General features: G+C 43.8%; 3 protein-coding genes across 3 annotated transcripts; 2 read left to right on the top strand and 1 right to left on the bottom strand.

The window, feature by feature from the left end:
• Positions 1–658: 658 nt before the first annotated feature.
• LOC308071051 (uncharacterized protein) lies at positions 659–27,965 on the bottom strand. The gene is made up of 2 exons (XM_080405913.1): positions 22,570–27,965; positions 659–1,623 (listed from the first exon to the last, which is right to left on the bottom strand). Exons 1-2 carry the CDS (start codon positions 23,574–23,576, stop codon positions 666–668), a joined length of 1,965 nt encoding a protein of 654 aa, XP_080262039.1. The 5' UTR covers positions 23,577–27,965; the 3' UTR covers positions 659–665.
• LOC308070612 (olfactory receptor 5AR1-like) lies at positions 1,608–11,292 on the top strand. The gene has a single exon (XM_080404872.1). The coding sequence runs from the start codon at positions 8,747–8,749 to the stop codon at positions 9,722–9,724; it is 978 nt and encodes a 325-aa protein (XP_080260998.1). The 5' UTR covers positions 1,608–8,746; the 3' UTR covers positions 9,725–11,292.
• LOC308070613 (olfactory receptor 2D3-like) lies at positions 13,639–22,547 on the top strand. The gene is given in 4 exon segments (XM_080404873.1): positions 13,639–17,806; positions 17,809–18,098; positions 18,102–20,787; positions 21,512–22,547. Coding segments are annotated over 3 exon segments (930 nt in total). The 5' UTR covers positions 13,639–17,454; the 3' UTR covers positions 18,390–20,787; positions 21,512–22,547.

The following is a 27,965-nucleotide window of genomic DNA, read 5'->3' as shown; positions in this document are numbered from 1 at the left end:
CAGAAATAAAAAACCTAATTATGCCATGAGAAGAGAAACAAGGGATTGTGGTATACAGGTTGAAACAGATTATGGGAAACGTATACAAGTAGTAAAACCTTCAAGGTGAGAACACAGGATGAGAACAGGCATGAAAGATGTCTGGTGGGAGCAGAACAGGCAGGAAGAATGCCAGATGAAACCTGAACAAGTCCAGTCCTAAAAATACAATAAACTGTGTCATGAGCAGATGACATTCCTCTCTACAGAGGGTGTGGCAGTGCTGGCTTCTTTTCCAAATTTAATACGTTCAGTCACACCCATATGTAGTAGTCATCTAAACCAGACTTTTCTTTAAAACATCTTGGTTGAGAGTTGTCTCAATAGTAAGCTGAAAAAATACAATTTTCTTCTATATTAGGGATAGACTGTCATCACAGACAGTGAGGAGAAAGAGATCCTTTTGGTATGGGATCCACCTGGCCTGGACTTCTGTTTTATGACAAGGTGAACCACCTTCTAAGTTGACTACTTTTTTCCAGTGACTATCAAATGAACCTGGGAAGCTAGTTCAGGTGCAGACATTCCTAACAAGTCACCGAGATTTAGACAGGTGGCTCCCATCACTTGTATTTTTACTGCGTATTGCACCAGAAACACACTGTATCTTTCCACTTCTAAGAAAATCACTGAGAAAACACTCTTCTCTCTGCTGTTCGCCTTAAGGCATCCTTCACCTCTTTGTTCCGCAGGCTATAAATCAGGGGGTTCAGCATGGGAAAGACAACAGTATAAAATGCAGAGACCACTTTGTCCGTGTCCAGTGTGTAGCTGGAGCTGGGCCGTAAATATGTGAAGAGGAGGGAGCCGTAGAATAACCCGATGGACATCAGATGGGAGGTGCAGGTGTAGAAGGCTTTGTGCCTGCTAGCTGCCACGTGGATCCGCAGGATGGTACTGAGGATGCAGGCGTAGGAGATGGCGATGGTCAGGAAGCTACTGGTTTGTATAAAGCCGCACAGGGTGAAGAGGAGAACCTCATTGAGATGTGTGTTGGAGCAGGAGATCTCTAGCAGCGGGGGAATATCACAGAAGAAATGGTTGATCACGTTGGAACCACAAAACGACAATGTGAATGTGAAAGACGTGTGCACCAGTGAGGTCAGACCCCCACTGAGATAAGCCCCAGCCACCATGGAGGTGCAGACCCTGCGGGACATGGCAACAGTGTAGAGGAGAGGGTGACATATGGCCATGTAGCGGTCATAGGCCATCACAGCCAAAATGAGGCACTCTGCATCAGTGAAGGCAGCAAAGAGAAACATCTGTGTTGCACAGCCAACTAAAGAAACCGTCTTCTGCTGTGCTAAGAGGTTCACCAGCATCTTGGGAGCAATGGCAGATGAACAGCTAAGGTCTAAGAAAGATAAATTGCTTAGGAAATAGTACATGGGGGTATGAAGGCTGGCATTGAGTTGGACAAGCATGACGAGACCAACATTCCCCACCAAAGTGATGGCGTAGATGAGTAGGAAGAGCCCAAACAGGGGTATCTCCACCTCTAGGCGATCCGTAAAACCCAAGAGAACGAACTCGGTCAGTGCGGTGTGGTTTTCTTCAGGCATTTCATTACTTTGTGTTTGGCTTCATACACCTAAGATTTGTCACAGGATTGGTCAGTCCTAGCGAGTAAGCAACGCACAAACACATTACATCCCTTACAAGACAGAGGCAGTGGAAACATAAGCATCTCACCCAGTATCAGAGGGGGTAACAAGTGGCTTAGATGATGCCTATTGAAAGGAAAGCTTAGGAGGACATGCAAAGAGACCTTTACAAACACACTTTAGCTGTGGAATTCCTTCCTGTATATTCCTTTCACATATGTGAAATTGGAGCTCAGGTGGGATTTTATTGAAGAGATAGACCGTAGTGCAGGTATAGAAGAAACTTTGTATGATATAGCACTTGAGGAAAAACATTGAGTCTAACAGCTGCTGCACATTTACCTCTGTGACCAGTGGAGTGAGGAGTTCAGGCACACTTAACAACGATCTTTCTGAGGCAGTGGCGAAATTGAACACTGGAACAAATTGATTGAAATGCTGGAACATAACCAGATTATTATTTTTTTTTGACAAAAAGACATAATCAGTTTGGAACAAACACAAATCATTGAGTTTAAAATGAAAATAAATATTGCATCTCATTCTGGGATTTCTTACAAATATTTTCCTGAGGCTGATTAATTCTTAAGCAATTGATGAAAAGAAAGCCATGAATATTGTTTTTAAGCATTCAGACATAAATATGTTTAGATTTTCCAAGCACTTTTCACCACATATCTTTTTTTGGCTGAAGCTATTAACTGAATTTGAATTAGAATCAGTCCCTTGGAAAATGAATTCTGGGTATTAATTTTACCTTTCCAGAAAAAGTGAGTAATTTAACTTAATTTTGTAAAAGTTAAGACATGTTTCTGCTGATGCCAGTGTAAATTCTAGGCGGGGCAGATATATCTTTGCCCACCTTTACCTTTATAGGAAATGTAAGGATTACAAAAGAACATCTAATAAAAGGACTGCCAACACAGGTCAGTTAAAAAATCCTGTAAATATCAGTTCTGTGTGGATAAAGGCACAGACAAACCAGAAACATTTCAGATTCCTGGGAAAAAAAACCACCTAAGCTGATTCATTCAGGATAGGATACTAGATGGTTCCAGTGGAGTCTGGGGGTTCAGAAAGGAGAGCTCCAGTTCCCAACAGGGTTTCTAGGCACTCCAGTTGTGACAAAACTCACCTGTATTTGGCTTTCTAAAGGTTGGTCTGAGTGCATCATCTTCAGCTCTGTCTATAACCGTTACAGAGGGGTAGCTGTGATGCATCATCTCCTGGCTGTGTGCATGTCTGTTGATGAGAAAGGAAGCCTGGGTGACCAATATAAATTCACTGACAAAATTTTAGGTGGTTACCCTCAAGTGAGATGAATCTCATTTTAGACAGCTTTGATCTTTTTTTTCCAAGATCCTTCATTCTTGGTGAAGGCTTGGCACATCCTATAATCTTAATAATTTTCACATGTTTTCTGAATTACTCCAGAAAATGCCTGGGGTGACTCAGGTGATGACATAGGTTCCCCCATTAGATTCCTAGAATAAGCTGACAAGTTCCACAGAAATTCAATTGTGTTCTAGTTTTAGCCAAGACCAGTTAAACAGAGACCACGTAATATTTATTGTGTTACAGGCAATTGGAGAGATTTCTGGTGAAAGTAAGAAAGAACCTTTCTGCCCTGAAAAATATTCCATGGTTAACGCACATGTGGCTGTTTCTTCACTTTTTCAGCTGTTGATCATGCTCGGAAATTAAGGCATAGAAATCCTAGCAGCTGCTAACAATTCAGTGGTCTGTGATGAATACCTGCAAGAGATTTCAGTTCTCAGATTAAAATCTAGGGGCAATAATAATAATAAAAAAAAAAAAAACCACCACAAACCTCCCCCCTTTTTAAAGATATGCTTATATATTTTTTTTCTTTTGTGGTGTTGTGATGCAGCAACTCTTTTCCTTTAGCACATTTGAAATCCATTCAGTCAACAAGGCAACTGACTTAGAATAATTGCTACACAACTCCCTGAATGGAAGGAAATTTTTCTTATTAGGGGACTTACCTGCTAGAGAAATATTTGGGTTTTTTCCTGGATGCGGGAAATGTTTCTTTTGGGGAATGTCACAGATTTTATATCTTCCTTTTGGACACGGGAGACCACGATGTTCTCAAGGGAAGAGTAGAACAAACAATTAAAATGCTACTGGTGTTGTCTCAGTGTGGAAACGTTTCAATGAAACAATAGGCTCTAAAGATATAGTACACACTCTTGGAAATGCTTCTGATATTTCCTTTGGCTGGAAACCCATAAACAGTATTTTTTTTAAAGCATCAAAACAGTGCTGAAATGAGGATGGAGGTTTTGACAAAACAGAGTCCCAACCTGTGATCTGGAGCCACAGATACAAGGCCACTGCGGCCCTGAAGCGATCGCTTTTTTAAAAAATTTCAAATGCATCTCAAAGTGATTGCGGCAATTTCAAAAATGGAATTCCAGCAGTCATTAGAACCTTTAGTACCGTGATTGTGATCATGTAAAATTAAAAGTAGTTGGTTCTCGCTAGCTGAAGTTCCCCATATAATACAGAAATTATACACCCAGAGGAAGATTTAAAGCAGTTTAATTTGTTACTTTACTACTTATATTAAGCAGTAGTTAATCTCTTCCATTAATGTCTTTTTAGTTAAAAAAAAAAAAAAACCAAAAAAAAGAGCTAATCCTTGTATTTTCATGGGAGAGTTGTAATATGAATTGACTGTGAATAAAGAATATCTGGCAGCTGCCTAGGTGGACAGACACAATTTAAAAAAAGCTTTCAATTCAACGGCTCTTCACTAGCAGCTGTTTAACTTGACAAATGTGCAGCTGATGTATTTTTCTGTGAGGAAACTTGGGTAACTCTTTCGACATTTTTATTCTTCAACTAACAAGCTTTATTTGCATTGCTTGCCTTTTTCTTCCTTCTGTCTAGTTCCTGTGTGAATGGAGGCTGTATATATGTTCATGGGCAACCACTTAAGGTCTTAGTTTTATTTCATCTGAACCCAAGACATTCCTCCCAGTGGTCTCCAATAACATCTAAATGGAACGAGGACAACTTTGTACAACATGCAGTTTCTATTGGGCACAACACCAGACCTCAAAGGCTCCAGAGGTTAGAGGAACCCTAAAAACACATGAAAATTCATCTTAACTGATTTTAGGCATCTTAAAGTTATTAAGTCAAGTAAGTTAGTTGGGTTCTTTTAGCTATCATTGGCGAAAAATAGGCACTTCCAAAGGACGACTCATCCCATTGTAAAATAAGTTTCTAAGGAAACCTGTGTGTACTGCTTTCTGCAGGTCCCTTCCTCCCTACAGGGACTATAAAATAAGCACAGACGGCTAGGTTAGGCTCATATAGCTCAGTTCTATACTGCTGAAATGACACAAAATGGATTCTACCCTTCCTATCTCCATGCTCTGTCCCTCAGCACTTGCCCAGAACACAGCTTGAAGCTCTGGGCTATGGGTTCACCCCTGAGGCAAGACCCTAAATACTGAGCAAAACAACCACATGGAAGGAAAGAACACCGCAGCAGAACTGATTCTTATTTTTCCCACTTCAAAAAACTGAGAAGCAACGTAAAAGCTCCACAGAGGCTTCCAGGAGCCAGGGATGGGTGTGTTTGGACCTTCTGAGACTCTGGATAGAGGCTAAAGTAGGGGTCCTCAAACTACGGCCCGCAGGCCAGATACAGCCCCCCAGGGTCCTTTGTCGGGCCCCCGGTATTTAAAGACCCCCCCACCAGGGGTTTGGGGGGGGGGAAACCAAGCAGCCGCAGATGACTGCCTGCCACTTCATCTGCGCGCCGGCCCCCTGGTTAAAAAGTTTGAGGACCCCTGGGATAAGCCATGATGTAGGACAGGGATGTATGGATGCTCTGCTGTGGGAGGAGTGACTTGGGAAAGCCCATCCAGGACAACAGGGGAAAATTACTGCGTTTGGATTGTTGTTCGTATCTCTGCTCTTTCATTTGATATTCTTAGTATGGGGTTCGTCACTCAAACAATTAAAAGTTACTTGTCTAAGCTTAACTTCTAGACTGCTCCAGTAATACATGTAGAGAAATAATTACTCAAGTTCTAGAAAGTATTCAGAGTGCAAACAACTATGTACAGGCTGCTGTGAACATTGCTTATCTGAGGAGGACACTGCTTCCCTTCTGATTCAGTAGTGCTGTCAGGGACCAGTTATGTGTCTAGCACTGATCAGCCATCTCAGGTGACTACAGACTGTAAATCAGTAAAAATAAATCTCAGTGGTCCAAGGCGGAAGACAGTCAGTGACGTAAACTACCTTTAGATTGAATGAGAAGAATGCGGACTGGAATTCAGCTTGCATGGGTTGGTATAGTTTCATGAGGGCCAGCAAAAACCTGAAATAATGATTTACCCTCCTTTCATGTCAGCTCTTTCTAGCTCTCATATGAAGGCTGAACATTTCATGAGGCCAGCAATGTCCTGCAACCTGTTGCTTTGTGTGACCCCGTGACTCAGAGGACCTGTGGCCAGAAAGAAAATGCCATCTGTGTAAAAACAATACAAAAAGAAAGTGCCAACTTATTGTCAAGTAAGTTATAACATTACCTAGAGAAGAATATGAATCCTCTGCTTATGTTCTGGATGGTTTTTTTCATTGTTATTTTTCTCCCCTAATGAGCTCTGTATTAATGAACCAAAACCAGCAGCAGGCTGCAACCATTGCATCACTCAGTGGGATCCCGCTGGGACACATAATGGCACTTAAAGTTGATTGTGAAGACCTTGCCATTCCCCTTGACTGTGCAAACCATCTCACCTGTGGGGAATGGCAGGCGGGGAGGGGCAGTGTGCTGACAGCTTGATCTGGTAGTCAGAGCTTCTCTAAATGCCATTTTGTGTCCAGCTTTGTAGCAGCATTTGCTCCTGAGGAAAAGAAAGCATAATTTTTAACGTTAGTTTCCAAGGTAGGAAACCTGTGCATAACCTGAAATATTATAAAATCTAACAGACTGTTAATTGTGTCCCTGTTTTATTCTCTATCCTTGCTCTATACTTTAAACCTTGGGCACAGAATGAGCATCATTGCAGTCTTATGCTCATACACACAGTCAAAAATTACTTAATGAATTTTCATGTAAGGAATGCTAAAAGCCTACCAAAAAAAAAAAAATTGTTCATAGAGAGGAAAATTGTTTTGACCTGAGCTGGATTCTTCTTATTATTTTGGAAAGAAAATAGGAGAACAAATACTTGTGAATGTCCATGTGGCTTCTTTTCCTAACTTGTGGAGACTTTTGGACTCTTGCTCCTGAAAGCTTGTACTGGAGTGACAATGACATTCAGGTCAGTACTTCACACGAGAGGTCTGTGCCCTCAGCTGGGGCAGATCTGCGATAGCTGCAGTTCAGCCGTTCTCTGTGGTTACAGCAGAGGCAGGGTTGGTTTAAGACTTAAACATGTATTAAAAGTCTTAAACGTCTTTAAGTCTTAATCTCAAACCACCAAAATCCACAGAAGTTCTAATATTGGCTTGCTGAGCACTGAAATGTGGGGTTACAGCAAAAGAAGAATCATTTAACAGCATCAACTTGCCACACAGACCGTAGTGCTGGTCACTACCGATAGTCTGACTGACTTGTCTAGAATTTCCTGTAGCACAGAGAATTATTAGGAATCGAGCAGCTGGGCTCTGCAAGTGCTGCCAAGCAGCTGAAGTACTGTAACTGGAAGTGCACTCTTAGTTAATCTCAGTACAATGCAAACAGCAGGAGCTTAAAAGATATTTCAATCATTCAGTTGCTTCAGTGAAAAGCTCCACCTTGCAAGCTCAGGCATTTAATACACCTGCAATTAACAGTTCTCATTTTCTACAGACCTTTGAGCAGAAGTGTCAAACCAAGACCACAATCTGAAAAGAGGAGGCATTTTTCTTGAAGTCAATGTTTCAAGAGAACTGAAAAGGTAATTGTGAGGCTATAGTGTTCTTGCCTTTGTTTCAGCCACAGACGCGCTGCTGTTTAACGTACCTATAAAGTCCGTTGGTCTCATTTGTCTGACTAAATATTATCCCCTACAGAGACAGACTTCTCCAGTTTATCTAATCATTGCATGCTCTTTATAAGCAGTGATGAGAAACCAGCACCTCTAAGAGACGATTCGTTTCACCCCAAAGTAAGTAGACATTTTAAGTCGCTTATGTGAATTTTGCCTTAAAGTGCCTGCTTCCTTTCAATGTGGCTGTAAACGAAACCTGGAATGGCTACTTCAGACACAGCTATCCCGCTAGGAAGTAGGTGATGTTAGGCAGGATGGGTTCTGTCCTCAGTATCAGCTCCTGTTTCTTTCAGTTTGTACGAACTCCTTTCATCATGTTGGAAAACCACAAGTGTGATTTTGCCAGGCCAGACGTATAGGCTTTCCTCCTGCCCTTAGCACAGACAGGTTCAGGGACACAGGGCAAGGTCTGTGACTACACTGCCCCGTCTTCTCCTTTGAATTGTTACGTTTGGAATCAGCAAATAAACTTTAATGAAATTATCATCAGCTTTTTAACATAAACTGCTTTTCTACTTGGATTTTATTTTATTTTTTAAATTTGGGGGTATCTTTCTGTGAAGACTTCTCAGAACTGCACTGACCAACTTAGACATCATTTTCAGAAGCTGAGAGCAATTTATTACTCCACTATTTAAAGAACAAAAGAGCAGATAACCAGAATCATCCTGTCATTCCTCCTAGGCACAACGGACACAGATAAGCATTTGAGAGAATTTAACAGTAGAACTAAGCAGGAAATACTAAGAAATACCAGAATGAATAACAAGTTTCTCCTCTTTCCTGGAACAATCTCAGCAGAGGAACAGAAGTAATCCTTCTTTGAGAGTCTCCTTACAGAAGCGTTAAGTGGACAGATAACAGCAAGCTTCTCAAGAGAATCAAGTCAAGTATCCAGTTCTGGCATGCTAACAGCTAGGTTTCCATTAAAATAAGGCAGCATCAAATTTTCTTCTACTGCATTCCTGCCTGACATCTGTTCCTAGCATTGTTATGGCTTATTCTTCTATCCAGAGTTGTAACTGACTTGTGTTCTTTGATTTTTCTCCCTCCTAAAGATTCAGGTTCATTAAGGAAATGGTTAGAGGAAACAAGACAACTGTTGATGAGTTCATTCTCTTGGGAATCACAGATACTTGGGAGCTGCAGGTCATTCTCTTTGTGTTGCTCCTTCTTATCTGTGTCACCTCGTTGGTGGGGAATCTTGGCATGATTGCATTAATCAGGTTTGACTCACGACTCCACACCCCCATGTACTACTTCCTCTGCCACCTCTCTCTGGTAGACCTAGGTAATTCCTCAGCGGTTTCTCCCAAAATGCTAGTGAGCTTCTTTGATGAAAGGAAAGCCATCTCCCTGGCAGGGTGTGCAGCCCAGATGTACTTTTGTGGAGTCTGCATGATCACCGAGTGTTACCTGCTGGCTGCGATGGCCTATGACCGGTACATGGCCATCTGTAACCCTCTGCTCTACGTGGCCGCCATGTCTCAAAAGGTTTGTGTCCAGCTGGCTGTGGGATCCTATGTAGTAGGTGCTGTGAATGAAATAGTGCTTGTCAGCTCAGTGTTCAGTTTACACTTCTGTGGCCCTAATGTCATCAATCACTTCTTCTGTGACATTCCTCCGCTCCTGAAACTTTCCTGCTCCAGCACTACAGTCAACGAACATATGCTTTTCACCATTGGTACTTTGGTTGCGCTCAGCACTTTAGTATTCATTGTTGTCTCTTACGGTTATATCCTTACTGCTGTCCTGAGGATCCGCTCGTCAGAGGGCAGGCACAAAGCTATCTCCACCTGTGCCCCACAGTTGACATCAGTCTCAGTTTTTTACGGGACTATGATATTCATGTACCTTCGTCCCAGTTCTAGCTACTCCCTGGACCAGGACAAAGTGGTATCTGTTGTGTACACCATGGTGATCCCCATGCTGAACCCCCTCATCTACAGCCTGCGGAACATGGAGGTGAAGGATGCTCTCAAGAAACTCCTCGGAAAAGTTCTTGTTTCCTTTAGAAGTCAAACTGGTAAAGAGGTGCCACACTACACAAAATAAACTTGGACATTCTTGAATTTCAGTCTCCGTTCGGCTGCTGACCATTTAAACTAAAAGCAACAAGAAGATAGCAATCGTGAGGACCCTGATGATGCTTGTGCATGTCATTGCTACAGGACATAGCCAGCCACTGCTTGCTTTCTCCTCTGTCAGGGGGTAGCTATACTGTCTGATTTTACCCTTAAACCCACTAATTATACTCAAAGCCTCACATGGACTCCTTTCCCACATGCCACCCTCTAAAGCCTTGGTGTTTTGTGTCACTCCATAAGAGGCTGTATTTTTCAGCCTGAGAAGCATCCCTCACGTTCTTCTGGCAGATCTTCAAGAGGGAACGATGAGGCAATGAGGAGATCCAGGTCCCCACAGATGTTTGCTAAGAATAAAACTGGGCTAGTGTGTTTGAAAGCAGGAACATTTCCAATTGGCAGTGTAGACTGAGTTTGCAGAAGCCAAGTTTAACATTACTAATGAGCAATGCTGTTTTAAGATCAAATAAATGAATGCTACATATGTCCATTCCTCAGATGATGTTCAGCAGTCAGACACAGCTTGATGCAATCAATTCTATGTGACATCTTTATAGGACCCTTTGCTGATATAGAAAACCCATCTATTTTTAAAAGACAAACAAAAAAATTTGCAAGTCCCAGCTCTGGATTTAAATAGAATATGTCATCTAATATGACAGAGCACCACTAACAAATATTTATCCATTGGTAGAACCAAAACCAGGCCGTAACACATCAACTGAAGCCCTTAGGAACAGGAGAGAAAAGGGGAGCTTTTGTCTAAGAATTCCTGTGGGGAAGCTCTTCCTATGTGCCAGACTTAGGAAAAGTTACTTTTGGAGATATATATTTCACTCCTTTGATAGTAGTAAATGTGAATTGCCCATTTCCCTGTTAAATGCACAAAACTAGGGACATGAATCCTAGCCATGCAGAAACAAAGCAGTGCAAAGACACCTGTGACATGAAGTTCATCTTAGAAAAGGTACGTGGGAGGGTGATTAGTCTCTTGCCTGACTTCAAACTCACTGAACAGACCAGGAAAAACTACTGGATGTGACATGAGAACCCACTGGACATAAACAACAGTGAGGGCCTGTCGAATGAACAGGACCAGGTCGGACAGCCAGATTTCACCAGTGGTTGGGAGGGCACCAGAGGTGCTGGAGGTGGGCAGGCTTCACATGGGGTTGAAGGGGAAGCACTGGGCACCCTCTGTGGAACAGACCCTCAGCAGGCCAGCGGTGCCTAGGAACCACACCAGCAGCACCACGGGTCTAGTTTACCTGGGAATCAAGAATAGCAAAGTTGGAATGAACATGGGGAAGTGATCAGGGTGGGTCATTTATTCGGGAGGAGGCAATGGTGGAGAAACAGGTGTCACGGCTGATGAGGGATGAGCATGAAGCAGACAATGAGAAAAGGAAGGCTCTGGAAGGGCCTGGTGGCCTCTGAGCAGGCTGCTGGCCAGTTTGTTTGTCTGGCCAGGCCCTGTGCTTGACCACCACAGCTGATCCCATCCTCTTACTAAATCATATTCACAGTGATGAGCTATGTATTTATTATGTATTATGTATTGGTTTTAGAGCTTAGAAATTCTTTTGGGGAAGAGATGCAACTACCTACCAGGTATAAGCAACACAATTATTTCACCATACGTCAGCTGAGCCAAACTGAACAAAAATCTACTCACATGGCCATGCAGAGACAGCAGCAAATGCACACACCTAGTGGAATGAGAGCTCCTAGTCACGTTTACTGTCTGTGATGGGTTCCAAACAGAGGAAAAATAGCTTCAAGGAGAGATGGAGCAGAACATCCGAGTCTAGCCCCCAAACCATGAAGTTTTGTGAAGAAAATGGAATATTGAAGATATTATATTTCATACCTGGGTTAGACAGACTGAGTAGTGTTTACTTTCTGAGTCCAAGGAAGTTTAGAAGTAGAGGCACATTCCTGCAATGTGTCCGCATGGCTACTGTCCAGGAGCTGCAAAGGCCAGCTGGTCCCTAAGGGACAGGGAGGAAGAAACCAAGGGGGACACCAGGGCAGGCAGTGCCTCACGCTTGGGGCACAGACCTACAGGGGCTGAACATGGCAGGCAGAGCCAAAGGCTGGCAACAGGGTCTTTTAACAGCCCCAGCAAGCAAGGAGCGAAGTGCAGGGTTCAACCACAGCCTACCACCAGGAGCAAAAGGACAGGCCAGGACTGGGGCTGGAAACAAAGCTGCACTCTTGATCCAGGATCCATCCAGGAGGCAAAGATACAGCTGCAACCAGACACCTACAGCATAGCCAAGAAAGTGTAGAGGGCCCAAGGCTGAGCTTAAATAGGGCTCCTGGGTGGAATGGTCCAGATGAGACTCATCAGGGCCATTAAGGTCTATTAGTGCCCTCAGGGCCCTGGCAGCTTCTGGGTGGAGTCTACAGAATTAAAAAAAAAAAAAAAATACAGAGGAAAGGGAAGAGTGAATGGCACTGAAACACTGCATGTTATTTTTTCTTTGATCCCTGAAGTCTTGACAATTTTAAAGCCAGAACTATAGCCCAACTCAAATTTCACAGTGGGATAGTAATTTTAAAGGAGAAAAATAAAAATCATTCACAACTTCTTGCATTGCACGTTTTCCTATCTGACAGCACCATACCAAAGACAGGAAAATCTGCCCTGGTTGCATTGCAAACTACAAAAAGCCACACATTAATAATGTATTTGAATTTTGCTTAAAGGAAAAAACCTCTTTTTTTCTTAAGAAATACCTTCTCCATGGCAAATATAAAGAAGAGAGAAAACAGATGAATATTCACAATTTAACCGTGTTCTTGCACACTGGTTCCACATTTTGGCTAAGGTACACTTTGTAAGAATACAGGGTGTTCATATGGGAAATTAATTATGGCAGTGGTTGCTGGAGTGGCTCAGGAGGCATATAAACCATCTACAACCGATCCATACGGTTATATCAAGCAGTAAATGTCAATGTCTTTGTCGAGGTTTCAGTTGAGGTTCAATAGCAGTAGGCATGTGACATTCTTCTGAAAGCACATCAAGAATTTCAGAGGTCCTTTATCTTTAGGAATAGATACGTGAAAATGGTTCATTTTCATCCCTCACTGGTTTTATGAGATTAGCCAGATACGCAAAGAGGTGAAGTTGGATTTTCAGTGGCAAATGTGAATTGCAAATGTGCAGGTGCTGATTAGTTTGGGGATTTCATAGATACAGAGTATTTTTTTCACTTTATTTGAACTCCCTCATATTCTATTCATTCACAGGGACAGCTTTATTACAGTTAGAGGGGAATTCATTCCAGAAATTCAGTTTCCCCTCCCAGCATCCTAGTGCAAAAAAGCCTGTCAGAGAAGACTGTATTAGTAGGGTTGTGAGTGAGCAACTGCAAGGGAAGACTGGAGAGTCTCCTGAAGCAGCAGTATAAAAAAAGATCACCAAACAGAACTTGCCAACATTTTTCTGCCAGTTTGAGCTGGCCACTTGGTGCTGCTGCCTGCAACTCCCACCCCGCTGTGCCAACAGGGCAGCCCCGCTTCTAAGAATATGAGAATAATTCTGCGGTGAGAGACGAGTCAGGCCAGGCGTATTGATTTCTGACTGCAGCCAAAAATAGATGTTCAGAGAAAGAGTATCAGAAACTGGATGAGTATATTATGATCATTCCCCGTTAACATTTTTCCAGCTCTGGCAAAGAAAATCACAGCTGTCTGACAGAGCTCCCTCTTTCTAGTGTTATAGGCTATTTGGTACAAGAAAAAAACCAGAATGGATGATCACCTAGCTCCAGGAGGGGGTTACAGCTGATGACCTCTCCTCAGAGGTGAGAGCACCTCTTTATCCTGGCTGAAGGTGCTTGTATTTCTAATAGAAGCAGGTCCAAGGAGAGGCCTCCAAAAGTCTGACCAAACCTTTGGCATGCCTCATCCAGCACTGACGCCCCATCAAAAATGTGTCATGAAACAAACCCAGTCACTGAGCCCAAATGTGTGCAGCTCAAACAGCAGAAGCTAAAAAACACCACCTCCAAACCCAGCCATATCCACTGAATCCTGCTCAGTTCCCTCAGAAGCTCTTCTGACTTCGTGGGGTGTCCGTTGTGGGTTGAGGCAGCTGGGAAAGAGATGGATACCTGGAGTTGGGGGAAACTATCTGGACTGTGCATTCCACCACTGTTTTCCCATCCCACTGGCCCTTGCCAAGTCATTTGACCAAATACAGGTGTTTATCCTCATTCCAAACCAGGACATCAATCACTCTCTAGAAATGCTGATTCCTCTGAGCTGAACATGGAGGAAGCGTTATTTCCCTTGTGCTCTGAAAATGGCTTTTTCCTCTGTTAACTATACAGGAAGTTAGTAACATAGACCTAGAAAACTACTTTTTGGACATCGGGGGAGGATTTCAGCTTACAAGATGTATTAAATTCTGCATTTCCTGATGTCTTCAGACTGAAATTGGAGCATTGGTGTGTTTCACCCTTACAGAAGTAATTTGGCTGAAAACAGGAATAATTGGATGGAATTCCACGTTTAGACAAGCTTCTAAAAACTCCATACATTTATTAAAATATTTGGTCACTTAAGATTTGAAGTACAATGAACAGTTCACCAAGTCTTGAACAGAGAAGAGGCCCAGAGCCTGGGCTCGTGCTTACAAGTGGTAATCGCAGCGTTACCTCTGGGACCACTTCCCTTTGGCATTTACAATTAATTATGGTGTCTCAGATGAGAAATTTTGAAATGTTATTTCAATTCTTCCACTACTTTGTTATCACTTTGAGTAATAGCTTTGTGAAGGACCAAGCCGCTCCACATTTATTTCTTGCCTACAAATATATAACATTTCTTGTGACTGGGGAGGGTGCCTGCAATTTTCTTTCGTGTATTCTGCTATTAGTATTCTCGTTACTGGATGAGTTTCAACCTCCTTGCAGATGTGACATATTCAGGTACAGAAAAAATTCTTTAATTTTACAATTCTTGAATAGAGATGTGTCAGGATGATTTCAAGGTATTTTGGTCTATATGAGAAGTCACATAGGTCTAAGGTATATTTGTCCCTGCTGACAGAAATGCCATGATAAGATAATGGTTTCTCTAAGCAACCTTTTTCAACCTCGAGCAAAGTATTTACTTTATTTTTCTCTACTTTTTCTCACCTATAAAATCTAAACGACTCTTATCCTTAAATTTTTTTTGAAATCAAGAGGTGTAAAGTTCAGAGCTTGTGCTGCTAACATCAATAATAATACAAGGAGAGGATTTTCAGCAATAGGTAAGGGATCTAGAAGCACATAGAAGCATAGATCTCAAGTCCATGGAATTTCTTATGAGCCACTGGGTCTCAGATACTCCAAAGTATTTAGGAAACTGAATCCTATAGAAAATCCCACTCTACTTATTTATGCTATTGCTAGAGTAAATTTCCCTTCTTGCTCCCAGAGGCTTACAGTTTTCAGATCCTGAAGGATGTTTTTAAATTTGGTATGATATTCATCAAAAACATTACCACAACTGGTTTACTGAAGGCAAAATGTAATTGTTCTTTGCCTACACAGTGTAGTTATGTAAATTATAAATGCCTGAACAGGATCAGAAGTTGAATGCAGCTGTTTTTGTTGGCACAGGCTTTAAAATGGTTGTGCATATATAAACTTAAATGAGGGAAAGATGTCTCTCGAGTTCTACATCCATCTTAAGAAATAATGTTATTCTTATAGTTCTTATAGCTGATGTCATAACAGATAAAGTCCACCTAGTCTAGAGAGTTCATGTCTTGAATCAGGATTAGATTAATCTCATTAAACGTCAGGAATCAGACCCATCTCACCAAAATTTAGGTGTTTATATGTGAGCTGATTGCCACATAGCACATGTGCCAGTAAAAAGCTAGTTGATACAAGTCTCCTGCGGCTCTTTTGTCCTATGTGCTTGTCCCATGGAGATGTCTTGGATACCACAGTGTACCTAAAATGGCAAGAGGTGCTGATACTTCAGCACCTTAATCCTTCCTTTCAGGTCAGGAGGGATGCACCTGCCTTTGCTGACTCGGAGAGAGGTGCTGAGCAGCCAGGGCTCCCTGGGCTGCAGTGGAGTCCTCTGGCTGTATTGCCGGAGTGACAGCTCAGCCATCTCACCCACCTGATCTTGGGCTGAGGCAAACTGTCTCCTTGAAGTGAGCTTTTTAGGATTATTTCTTAACCTCCCTTCCAGAAGAGTTCCTGTTTTGGTGAGAAGCTTCATTTTCCTTTGACAGTGTAGTTCAGGGGTCCTCAAGCTTTTTAGCCAGGGGCCGGCGCGTGGATGAAGTGGCAGGCAGTCATCTGCAGCTGCTTGGTTTCCCCCCCCCAACCCCCGGTGGGGGGGGGTGGGGGGGGTGGGCGGGGGGGTCTGTAAATGCCGGGGGCTGGATTGAGGACCTTGTGGGGCCATATCCAGCCTGTGGGCCGTAGTTTGAGGACCCCTGGTGTAGTTGCTAATTCAGGTTGTGAGAGCCTGCTTGGTCTTAAAAACACAGGACAGGATTCAATGTCAGGTTGAGACATCAGATTTCGGCATCTACATCTAAACATTTATATGTAAGTTACACATCTAAATTTCTGTCATGAGTGAGGAATAAATCAGGTGTCAAGGTTAAGTCCAGAAGGCTACTCAGGTTCTCAGGAACAGCTGAGAAGTTGAGATAGCTAAAGTTATCACCTACTAGCTGGTCATCTGAATCGCCCTTTAAAGTCCATTGACCGTATCAGCTAGGCATCCAAATTTGTTCAGCTGTAGCAGTCTGGTACCACTTGAGACACCGTGGTGTGACCTGTCATTTGTCCAGTTTTCATGCCAGAGGAGCACAGGATCTCTAACATCCCTGTGTCAAATGTGACGGCTGCCTTCAGATGTCTCAGATACCCTACAGCATATCAAGTGACATTTAGTGTCTTCCACAGCATTATCAGTATAGGCATTCTGCTGCTCTCACTTCACAAAGACTCAGGATCCAGCAACTGTGACCATATACTACTCAGAAACTTTATGTCATAGTAAAGCCTTAAAACGTCTTAGACAATCGGTGTAAAAACAGAATTTGAATGTTAGGAGCTGCAGTGATGAGAATGCCGTAAGATCCTAGGTAAACATTAAGGTGTTGGACATATTTAATTTGTTAGATGTGGTCTGCATGCTGAATTTTGGCTTTGTTGCAGGAAAAGGATACAGGTCTATGCATATTTGTCCAAAAGAGTAGATCTGTGTCATAAAGAGAATGTCTGAAGGATTGTTTCACTCCAGAAGTCTGTTTTGTGTTTCTTCCCATGTTAAGAAAGGGTATCAAGAACCGGGATTTTAACACATAATCTTTTGATCTAACATTGAATTTTGATTTTCAGAAGAGGATAGTAACTCTGCTGGGCATTAACATGTGTATAAGTTAGTCATTCTTCTGTTAAATCTGTATAATAAGACACAACCAACATGACCAGTGGTTCAGACAAATATACCATAAGAAAACTTTCTCAGTGTTTTCTCATTTCTCTGGTGGTCACTGTAACAGATAATATCAAATGGATGGTATGTTGTGTCTAGCACATTGTTTTCTACAGCAGATTCTGTCCCACTCAGAGAGAAATATAAGGTCTGGATACACTTATATTGCAACAGATTTGAGTTGACTTTGTTACTATTTCTTATCTTGACAGTTAAACCACTGGAGTAATAATGGCCAGGGAAAACCAAAGTGTAGTGACAGAATTAATCTTTCAAGGCCTTTCCTCCCAGCCAAGGACACAGAGTGTTCTTTTCATAGTGTTCCTGGGTTTTTATCTGTTCACAGTTGTTGGGAACATCACAATCATTACAGTGATCAGAGCTGATTGCCAGTTGCAGTCACCCATGTACTTTTTCCTTGCCAAGCTGTCCTTCTTAGATACCTGCTACATCTCCAGCAATGTCCCCCAGATGCTGGTGAACTTCTTGGCCAAGAAGAGGACCATCTCCTTCTCTGGATGTGCTGCTCAGATGTATTTCTCTCTGGCTTTTGGCATGACAGAGTGTGTGCTGCTCGGGGTCATGCCTACGATCAATACATGGCAATATGTCACTCCTTGCTCTACACCACTGCCATGAACAGGCAGGGTTGCATTCACAAGGTCATGGCTTCCTGGACCAGTGGCCTGCTGAGCTCCATGGTCATCAACAGCCTGGCCTTGCAGCTGCCCTTCTGCAGACCTGTTGTCTTGAACCATTACTTATGCGAAGTGCCAGCAGTGCTGCCCTTGGCCTGCGCTGACACAGCCCTCATGGAGCTGGTCATCTTCAGCATCCCCGTCACCTTCATCCCCTTTCTTCTGATCATCACCTTCTAGGCCCGTATCCTTTCCGCCATCTGGAACAGCCAATCTGCATGTGTGCAATCCAAGGCCTTCTCCACCTGCGGCTCCCACCTCCTGATGGTAACCATATTCTATGGGACAGCCATCTGCATGTACATGAACCCCAAGTCCAGGCCTCCGCAGGACAGGGACAAAGTGGTTGCAGTGTTTTACACCATCGTAGCCCCGGTGCTGAACCCCCTCATCTACAGCCTCAGGAACCAGGACATGAAGCATGCCCTGAGAAGGGTCGTGAATAGGCTCGAATCCCTGGCTGTTTAAAGGCTTTTCAGGGATTGGTAGTATTGCATTAGTTCTGTGAGTTGAAACAATAATCAAATGTGCTTACTTCTCTACCTGCAATTGTCCTAGACTTATTTTTATGACGACTGAAACGAAATCATAAATGTGCTAAAGTCAACAGCACCTAAAGAAAAACATCTTGCATACAAATAGCTTTCTATTTCTATATCAATTTTCTATCTATATCTATTTCTATATCAAATAGCTGGGGTTTGGCCTAAAACCCAGAGGCTAAATAAAGAAATCGCAACTTCAGCTTGTGTCACTCTAGCAATTCATTTAAAATAGAAGTGGTAAATGCCGATATCATGACAAAAAAGAAAAAAAAAAAGAAGAAAAAAGAAAAAATAGTTAAAGAACTGTGAGAAAAATTATTTTATATAAAGATTAAAATGTGTTTTGTTTCTGAAGGTTTCAAAATTAACTTCAGAGCGTACAAACATTTAAGTCATGCTGCAAACATGAGCTGCTACTGTGAGTTCTCTTTAGACCTGATGATTTTTCAGCATCTGTTGTGTTGGTTAGCAAACAAAACTGCCACCTTCTCCAATCAAGGGTGCAGTTGTTTGCAACTAATTTTTATCCCCTTGCACTGTGAACATTTTCTCAACCCAGTTCCCATAACCAGCTTCGCTTCCTCGGTAACTGATTTCTGCCCCTCTCAATTCCTGCTGCATTTCAGTCCGGCTCTGGGTCCTCATGGGCCAAGATCCTTCAGTTTTATTTTGTCATGTGGACAGATGACAGTAGGTTATTTTGTTTTCTGATTTGAGTAGGGCATAATCAGACGCGAATATCAGAGAAGGGTTTTCTTTCTGTAACTCAGACACAAGTCCTTGGGTTTTAACCCAGGCAAGATGAGGAACATTTTAGACTGGGATAGATGAAGCCTTTAGCGGGTAAATGCAAAGATAAATGCAAAGATATTCAGCGCAGAGTAAGCCAGGAAAGAGGAAGCATAGCCAGAGCCAAACCTGAACAGATTTCTTAACCCTTAACAAGACTAAATAAGAGGCCTTGTCTAGTTGTGGGTGGAGGCAACAGCCATAACATGACCCACTGGAAGCCTCTCAGCAGGCCAGAACTCAGGCATCAGCTAAGTCATTAAAACTATTTCCATCACAAATTACACTTCTCCCCTTCCCAAAAGAAGGAACTCATGTGGGGGCCAGCCGCTCAAAGGTCATCAGCTTAACAAGCCCTTCTGGGCATCATGAAGGAACCTCTAATGATCTTGAAACCTTCTTAGAAAACTCAGAATAAACTATCTCATTCTTCCTAACAAGCCCCTGGGGACAACTTCACAGACACTAAGCAAAAAAGAAACTTTCCCCTTTGTTAAAGGCAATGAGAACTTCTAAAGCAGTTTAGCTTGGCACAACTACCCACACCCTGAAGTTGGTGGCTGGAGAGTTTATGGGTTGGCATACACCTTTCCAGCTCTGGGCTGGCTACAGATGTTACCACTGGAGTTTGAAGGGTAACAGACGTGTGCATCGCACCACCAGCAGCTGAGGGAGCAACTTCCCCTGGCCAACAACTTCTGGTTGGCAGAAGTTAGTCAGCACCTTGCAATAAGTGCTTGGGACATCACAAAGGGTCCATCAACAGCCACAGCCATGGCAGATGGTGAACCACATTCAGGGTTCATCCAGGGGGTCCAGTCTGAAGCAAAAGGCGATGTGGGTGGAGACAAAATGCAAATAAAAATATGTACGACAGATCCAAGGTCCATCCAGGAGCCAGATACAGCCAGGCACACCTACAATGTGCTGTAAGAAAGGCCCCCTAAAATGGAGTGGCCTAGCCCATGGGAGGGTGCGAGTGTGCATGTGGCAAGGTGGGGACACCAGGTGAGGCTGATCAGGACCACTACGACATGACCTATCATTGCCATCAGGGTCCTGACCCCCATGAACTGCCCCAGTTCACGGGTGGTAACTGTGCTGGCGGTTCTCAGTTGCTTTCTGCTGTCTGAAGGGCTGAAGTCTGTGAGATGGTCTCCTCCATAGCCAGCTCTATCAGTAAAAGCATGGCTTGATCTGCAGCCACCTAGGGCTCATCCTGACACTTGCCCTCCATCTCCCTCCCTTGCACGTGTCAAACCATTGTCCTGTCTGCTGCTGCCTTACAGCCTTGCATCTCTGAAACATTCTGCCACTTAAAAACTGTTCGCTTTGATAGGGTATAATAAAATTAATGTGTTAAAAATGCTAAATGTTGTGAAAAATGCTATCAGTCCTAACAAATTCACTCTTCATGCAGTGCAATATCTTGCCTGGCTTGTGGGAGTTCACAGCCTTAGACTGGGGAAGGGGACATTAGCACCTTATTTCTCTGAGAACCTCTTGGGATGGAGCACCTGCCTGGATCACTGGTGGGGTGTGAGCTTCTCTATGCAACCCAGAGTTAGGCTGTGTGAGCATGGGGAGAGTCAAGAAACAGCGAGCACAACGTGGGGGGTTGCACCCTGGGGTGCTCTCAGGGAAGTCACGCACAAGGAGAGGCTGAGCCATAGGGTGGCTGATGAAATTCAGCATATCTCTGTATAAAGCAATGCACGGGGGAAATAAAAGCATTAACTTCAGCTCAGAGCCCCAGGTTTTGCACCTGATCCCCGTTTCGCATTCTGAACTAAGCAAATGTAAAAAGTGCGTCTGGCTCTTTATATAATCTAGGGAAAAAAACTTTAAGGAAAGATTCCGAAAATTAATTTGAACAGCTTATTTAATGTGTTCTTTATATACACAGAAAAGTATATTCAGATGAAGGATACAAAGTTATATATTTACTATCCCAGAAGTTAGTGGTGGTCAACAACTAAAAGTTAATGCAACATTTTATGATTCAGCCTAAAAATATTCAGATATATAGCATAAGTTTGTTCAGAATGAATAAAACTTTACGTTTTATCATGGCTTTTAAGGTATTCTTCGTTTAGTACTGCACATTAAAATCCACACTCACTCAGCTTATGCATGAAGCATTCTGGAAACACGGTTTGCAGTCAGATTGCTTAACAAAAATGACAAATAGAAACTAATAGTTGTGGTTAACCACAAAAGAGTGATGGCTCTAAGTAGCTGCAAATATTTTGACAGGAACTCCAGCTACTGCAACCTGGTTGTGCTGCCTGCAGAGAGCCCTGGAAAGGCTGGAGAAACAGGTCAAGAGGGACCTCGTGGAGTTCAACAAAGTCCTGCACCAGGGAGGAGTGACCCCAGGCACCAGTAAAGGCTGGAGGCTGACCAGCTGGCAGGCAGCTTGGCAGAGGACCTCGGTGTGCAGTGCAGTGGGACACCAGGCTGACCACGGACCAGCCCTCGGGGCAAAGAAGGTTAAAAGCCTCCTGAGCTGCCTTAAGAAAGCATTGCCAGCAGGTCAAGAAAGTGAGAGCACACCTGGGGTGCTGTGTCCAGGTCTCAGCTTCTCAGTGCAAGAGAGACCAGGACACGCTGAAGCAGGAGCAGTGAAGGGGACTGAAGGACTGGAACATCTCATACCAGGAGTGAGCTCAGGCAGTTCAGCCCAGAGAAGAGAAGACTCAGGGTGGATCTTATCAGTGAATATAAATACCTGGGGCGGGGAGGGGGGGGGGGCAAGGGGAGAAGGTGAACAAAGGGAACAGAACCAAACTCTTCTCATGGTGCCTAGCAAGAACACAGATTGAAATACAGGGGTCTCCATTTAAACCTAAGAAAAAGCTTTATTCCTGGCAAAGGTGATCAAGCACTGGAAACACAGAAAGTTGTGGGGTTTCCATCCTTAAAGATATTCAGAGTGGACTCATTCCCTGGCAGCCTCTGTGGCTGACCTGGTTTTGAGCAGGTGGTTGGACTAGGTCATCTCCAGAGGTCCCATCAAACTTCCACTGTCCTGTGATTCTGTGTGAAGATCCAGATCATCACTGCCTCTGACTCATAGACTTACCTTGTTTTGCACCGTGGCATCATGATTATTACATGGGAGGTAGAGTAACTGGGCAAGACATTTCTGCTTGAGACAAGACCGATGTAGCTATGTTAGTGGGCACAGTTTCAGAGCAGACTAATTAATTTTTCAACCCTAACATATGAGGTGCCAAATGGTTTTGGAGGCAACAGCCTCCTCCGAGAAAGAAATAAAAGGAAGATAACATGAGATTGTCTTTCAGAAGTATATTTTCCTCCTGATGAAACTGTGAAAGGCATGCTTCACCTCCCTGTTTCTCAGGCTGTAAATCATGGGGTTCAGCATGGGGACTATAATGGTGTAAAAGATGGATGCAATTTTCTTGCTCTCCAGGGAGCTTGCTGAACTGGGTTGCATGTAATTAAAAGCAGCAGATGCATAGAAGAGGATGACAGCTGTCAGGTGGGAGGCACAGGTGGAGCAGGCTCTGAGCCTGCCCGCAGCAGAGCCCATCCTGCCCACCACCACCACAATGCAGGCATAGGAGGTGAGGATGAGCAGGGTGGTGGCTGCCATGTTGAAACCCACAAACACAAACATTAAAACGACATTGAGGTGCGTGTCGGTGGAGGCGACGACAAACAGCGGTGGCCCGTCACAGTAGAAATTGTTGATGACCAGGGGACCACAGAAGGACAGCCGGAGCATGGCGCTTGTGTGCACGCTGGCATTCAGGGTCCCTGCAAGGTAGCACCCAATGACCAGGCTCATGCAGGTGCAAGGAGACATGACAGTCTTGTAGAGCAGAGGCTTGGAGATGGCCACATACCGGTCATAGGCCATAGCAGCCAGCAGGTAAATCTCAGCTGTAGCAAAAATAGTATAGAAATAAAATTGCGTGAGGCAGCTAACAAAAGAAATTACTTTGGTTTTTGCTGGAAGGTCCAGCAGCATTTTGGGGCTGATGGTGGAGGAGTAGCAAATGTCTATGAAGGACAAGTTACAAAGGAAAAAGTACATGGGGGTGTGAAGCTGGGGGCTGACACTGATCAGGGCGATCAGGCTGATGTTCCCCACCAACGACAGCACGTAGGTGCCCAGGAAGAGCATGAAGAGGACGAGCTTCAGTTGTGGGTGCTCTGTCAGTCCCAAGAAGGTGACCCATTTCACCTCGGTGCAGTTCTCATCGACCATTTTTACATCACTGCAGAGAGACATGGAGGGAAGAGGGTGAAAAGATTCCTGATGCAATTTCCACTTCATTAATATCCACATAAAAAGTTGACACCATCAATGAATTTAAATGGAAAAGGAAAAAAGTAAAAACTACTGTGTTTTTTTCTTGTAATGACAGTGCCATCCATCTCTGGAAGAAACATCAGCAGTCCTTAGAAGTTTTTTTTTATTCATAAGTCCTTAACAGAAAGCAGTTTGCCACAGCCTCTCCTTTGACCTGTGACTCCCTTTCAGTTTCAAGTCCCATATCTGAACAAGGATTTTTTGGGGCACATGAAAGTGTTTCATAAATATCTTGTCCACAGTTGTAGTCATGTAACCTTGTTCACACTGATGATTCTTCCTGTATTTCAAACATCTAGAGTTCATTTCAAACGTCTTAAGGCTACAGTTAATACAAGGCCCCATCACAAAGTGAAAGCGTAACTTGCAGTTTAACATCCCGGGGGACAGCGGCTGTGCTTTTTAGTCTGGGAACTGGTATCTTTATCTCTCCACAGGCTAGGTGTAGTCCTTCCTTCTGGCATTCATTCCTTGGTTGTTAGACGATTGATCGTGCTCTGGATGACCACACTATACACAGCTATAAATGAGCTGACTATCTGGCCTCCCAGACAGCATACAAAATTGGCTTTTCTGACCTCTTTTGTGGTTTTATGTTGGTGTCAAATATTGTCTGGACCATCTACAGGAGCAATGGTCATGTCTCATTACTTACAGTTACCTACAAAGCCCCATTTCTCCGTACATCCTCTGATCGAAACTAGGTGTGATGAACCCAGGGATGGTTGTGCCTTTGGATGAGGCAAGGGTGGCATGCTAGGTTTGGGGTATTCAATCTCACTGGTCACTAAAATTCCTTACAGATTGCAGTAGTCAGGTTTATTCTCTCATTTATTCATGTCTCTTCTGCAACTCCTGGTGGTGATGCAGTGAAATACGCTTGAGGAACATGTCTGCAGACTGCCTTTCATCAGTACTTACTCTCTTTTTGAGATCTCCAGTATTTTAAGAATGGTGATCAGTGCCAGATACTGACACCTGAATAGATTACTTCCAACAATTATGATTTAGTGCTTCCCTCAGTTCTTCATCCTGTTTATATTGGAGTCCTCTACAGTCTTCAGCCAAACTTGAAACTTCAGGCTCATGCCATTTATCTGTGATTCAGACAAGTTTACAAAACTAAACAATAACGCTGAGCAATTTTGCCACCCTTCGTATTGAAGAAAGGCCATGGACAAGACAAAATGACAAACTTAGAAAAAGCTAATTTTAGCCATGTGATTTAAACACAGTGCTGAACTAAGAATCCTTATTTGTTGTGTTTATCATCTACTGTAATACTCAAGTTCCTCATGAATTCATGTGTAAAAGTGTTATTCAACATGCATTGTCATTTTCCTCCTCTTCTTTTGCGTCTTTGCTGCATTCTTTATCACTAAGTTCTTAGTAAGACCCTTAATTTTCCTACCTTACATCAGAGCTTCTGCAGTTTTTCCATAGATCTCCATCCCAGTGAAACTACAGGCAGGTAGGATCATCATGCAGGTGTTGATGGAAGATTGTGTCCACACACAAAATTATTCAGCTGTTAAGAGAGACCCGTAAGGACAGTCAACACCTTACCATACAGCATGGCTTCGTATCAGAAATTCACCCACCCTCTCTCATTTCAAAGGTCTCCCATGTTATTTGCAGTCCCAAACTCAGCAATTACTGTGCTGAAGTCAAAAACCAGGCTCCACCAGTGTTTGTGAAAGCAGAATGATCTCCCATCAATCTTGTGCTCATGGAATAAATCATCATAGCCTCCCTAGGGCACCTGGAAAACAGGGTGAGATTTCCCCAAGGGCATCCTGCAGGGACTTCTCTCTGATGTTTGTGTTTTGGGAATCTGTCAAAACCTCAGAAATAATTTGTGCAGAGGATAAGTAATTCTACTGACATACTTAAATTTGGGCTTATTTTTTTCTTGCAAGGTGCTATGTTTCATAGAAGGATTTGAATCAGAAGAACTTTTTCTTCCTCTGGTTATGGAGAATAAACTACAGTAACTATTTATTGATGGCTCAGTTCAGGGAAATCGGTGCTTATCTTTGCAGTGGCCAGTTTAGTTGAACATACTTTTGTTTGTACTGCATTTTTTAGTTAAAGTGATTGCATACATATTTAAAAAAAGCAAATAAAAACACAAATAATTTTGCTGTTATAGTCTCACTTCTCTGGTTTTGCAGTTGACGTCCCCAGGTCCAGCCTTGGGTAGATTGCAGGAGAGGCCGGCAATGTCCATCACTGATAGACATGCTCTGCAGAGGGTTGGAGGGACAGGCTGAGTAACCTCTTGCCTGTCCATCCTGATTTCATAGAATGATAAAATCATAGCATATCTCAAGTTGGAATAGACCTATAAGGATCATAGAGTCCAGCTCTTTACTCCTCACAGAACTACCTAAATCTAAACCATATGACTAAGAGCGTTATCCAGACACTCCTTGAACTCTTACAGGCTTGACCACTTCCCTGGGGATCCCGTTCCAGTGACTGACCACCCTCTTGGTAAAGAATCTTTTCCTAATATCCAGTCTGAACTTCCCCTGACACAGCTTCATATAATTTCCTCATGTCCCATCGCTGGTCACTAGAGATTGGCACCTCCTCCACTGCCCCCCTCGAGAAAGCTGTAGACTGCAACGAAGTCACCACTCAGCCTTCTCTTCTCCAAGCTGAAGAAACCAAATGACATTAGCCAGTCTTCCTAATCACCCAATTCCTTTCACCACCTTAGTCGCCCTCCACTGGACACACTCTAACGGTTTGATGCCCTTCTTACACTGAGGTGCCCAACCCAGCACACAGCACTCAATGTGGGGCTGCACCAGTACAGTGTAGAGTGGGACAATCACCTCTCTCAACCAGCTTGCTATGCTTGATGCACCCCAGGACCCACTGACTGCCAGGGCACGCTGTTGACCTGTATTCAACTTGGCCATCAACCCAAACCCCCAGATCTCTCTCCGTGGGGCTGCTCTCCAGCTTCTCGTTCCTCAGCCTGTATGTATAGCCAGGATTAGTCCTCCCTGGAGCAGAATCCAGCACTTGCTCTTGTTACATTTCATATGGTTGAACTCTTCCAGCTTGTCCTACTATGTGTTTGGCTGCCCTTAGGTGCAGTCTCCACCTGAGCTTGGAAGGGTCAATTACCCTCTTCCAGTGTGCTCTCAGTCCCTGCTGCTACATTCCATCAGGCTAACCAATGAAATAAGTACTAGAAATGGGCCCAGGTTGCAAAGATTCAGTTTCTGGTGTGAAATGGTGGGCTGGGACCTTGGGCACATAAGGACTTGGGAGGCTGGTACAAGTCCGTGGTGGAGACAGTGAGGGTCGTACATTATGCTGGGTGTATGGATGTGAGTGTTGGGTAAACTCAGACTGAAAATTCAGTTCACTGTTTACGTTAAAGGTATTATTCCAACACAACAGCCATCCTGCAGGCATAAGAGCACTGGGATTTATTCAGGTCCCATGAAAGCAAGCCACATTCCAGTTTCCCCAGCAGTTTCTGTCATCTTAAAGACCTATAATGGACAATTTCTGGCTTTGAAGTCTGTCCCTGGTGTTCCACAAGTCTCCAGTGATATTGTGTGCCCAGAAGAAGCAATTAACAACTACACTGCTGTTTTGTTTTGCTTCCTTCCCTCCCCCCCCTTTTTTTTTCTCCAGAGTAAAGTTAATTACACCCCCGTGTACTGTCATATAAAATGACCCAAATTAAGTGCAACAGCTCTTTAGGAAAAAAAATCATCCAGCCGTAATGCAAACGGAGAAAACTGCTCTTGAGCAAAACAAGAGGGATTTGTCTGACCCGTATGTTGATATCTCAAGTGTCCCCAAGAGCCACTTCATCTCCCAGGAACACAGCATGTGGGAGCCCCATGACAGCCAGCACAGCGCCCAGGACTTTCACAGCCCAGGGGAGGCCCAGCAACACACACCTTCTCCCTGGGTGCAGCCCCAGCCACCACTCCTCCCTTGTCCCACAGCAGCCCCCCCCCCAGCCACTTCAGGCTGCAAGGGCAGGGTCCCAGCCACCCCCTGCCCAGGCTGCAGCTAGCCCAGCAATACAGCCCCTTTGTGGGGTGGGGGGGAGGCATCACCACCAGCCTCACCACCCACACCTGGAGCTCCTCCAGGAAGAGGGGCCACTGCCAGACCCCCCAGTGCCTCATCTCCTCCCTGGGCACTGTCAGAGGCACTCACCCGGTGGAAAGGGACCACCAGCACCGCCATAAGGGACAGCAAGTGCTTATTCACCTACAGAAGTCCTGGGAGTGAGTCTGCTGCAGAGCTTGGTGCCCCTGCACTCCCTTTTCACCTAGGACACCTCGGTAGTCATTACTGGAGCAGTGCTCAGCACTGGTGGGAATG

The sequence above is a fragment of the Falco punctatus genome, assembly GCF_963210335.1.
Source record: "Falco punctatus genome assembly, chromosome: 10".
NCBI classification, from domain to species: Eukaryota; Metazoa; Chordata; class Aves; order Falconiformes; family Falconidae; genus Falco; species Falco punctatus.
The sequence above is the reverse complement of the archived record's forward strand: the minus strand, read 5'-3'. Positions and strand labels throughout refer to the sequence as shown.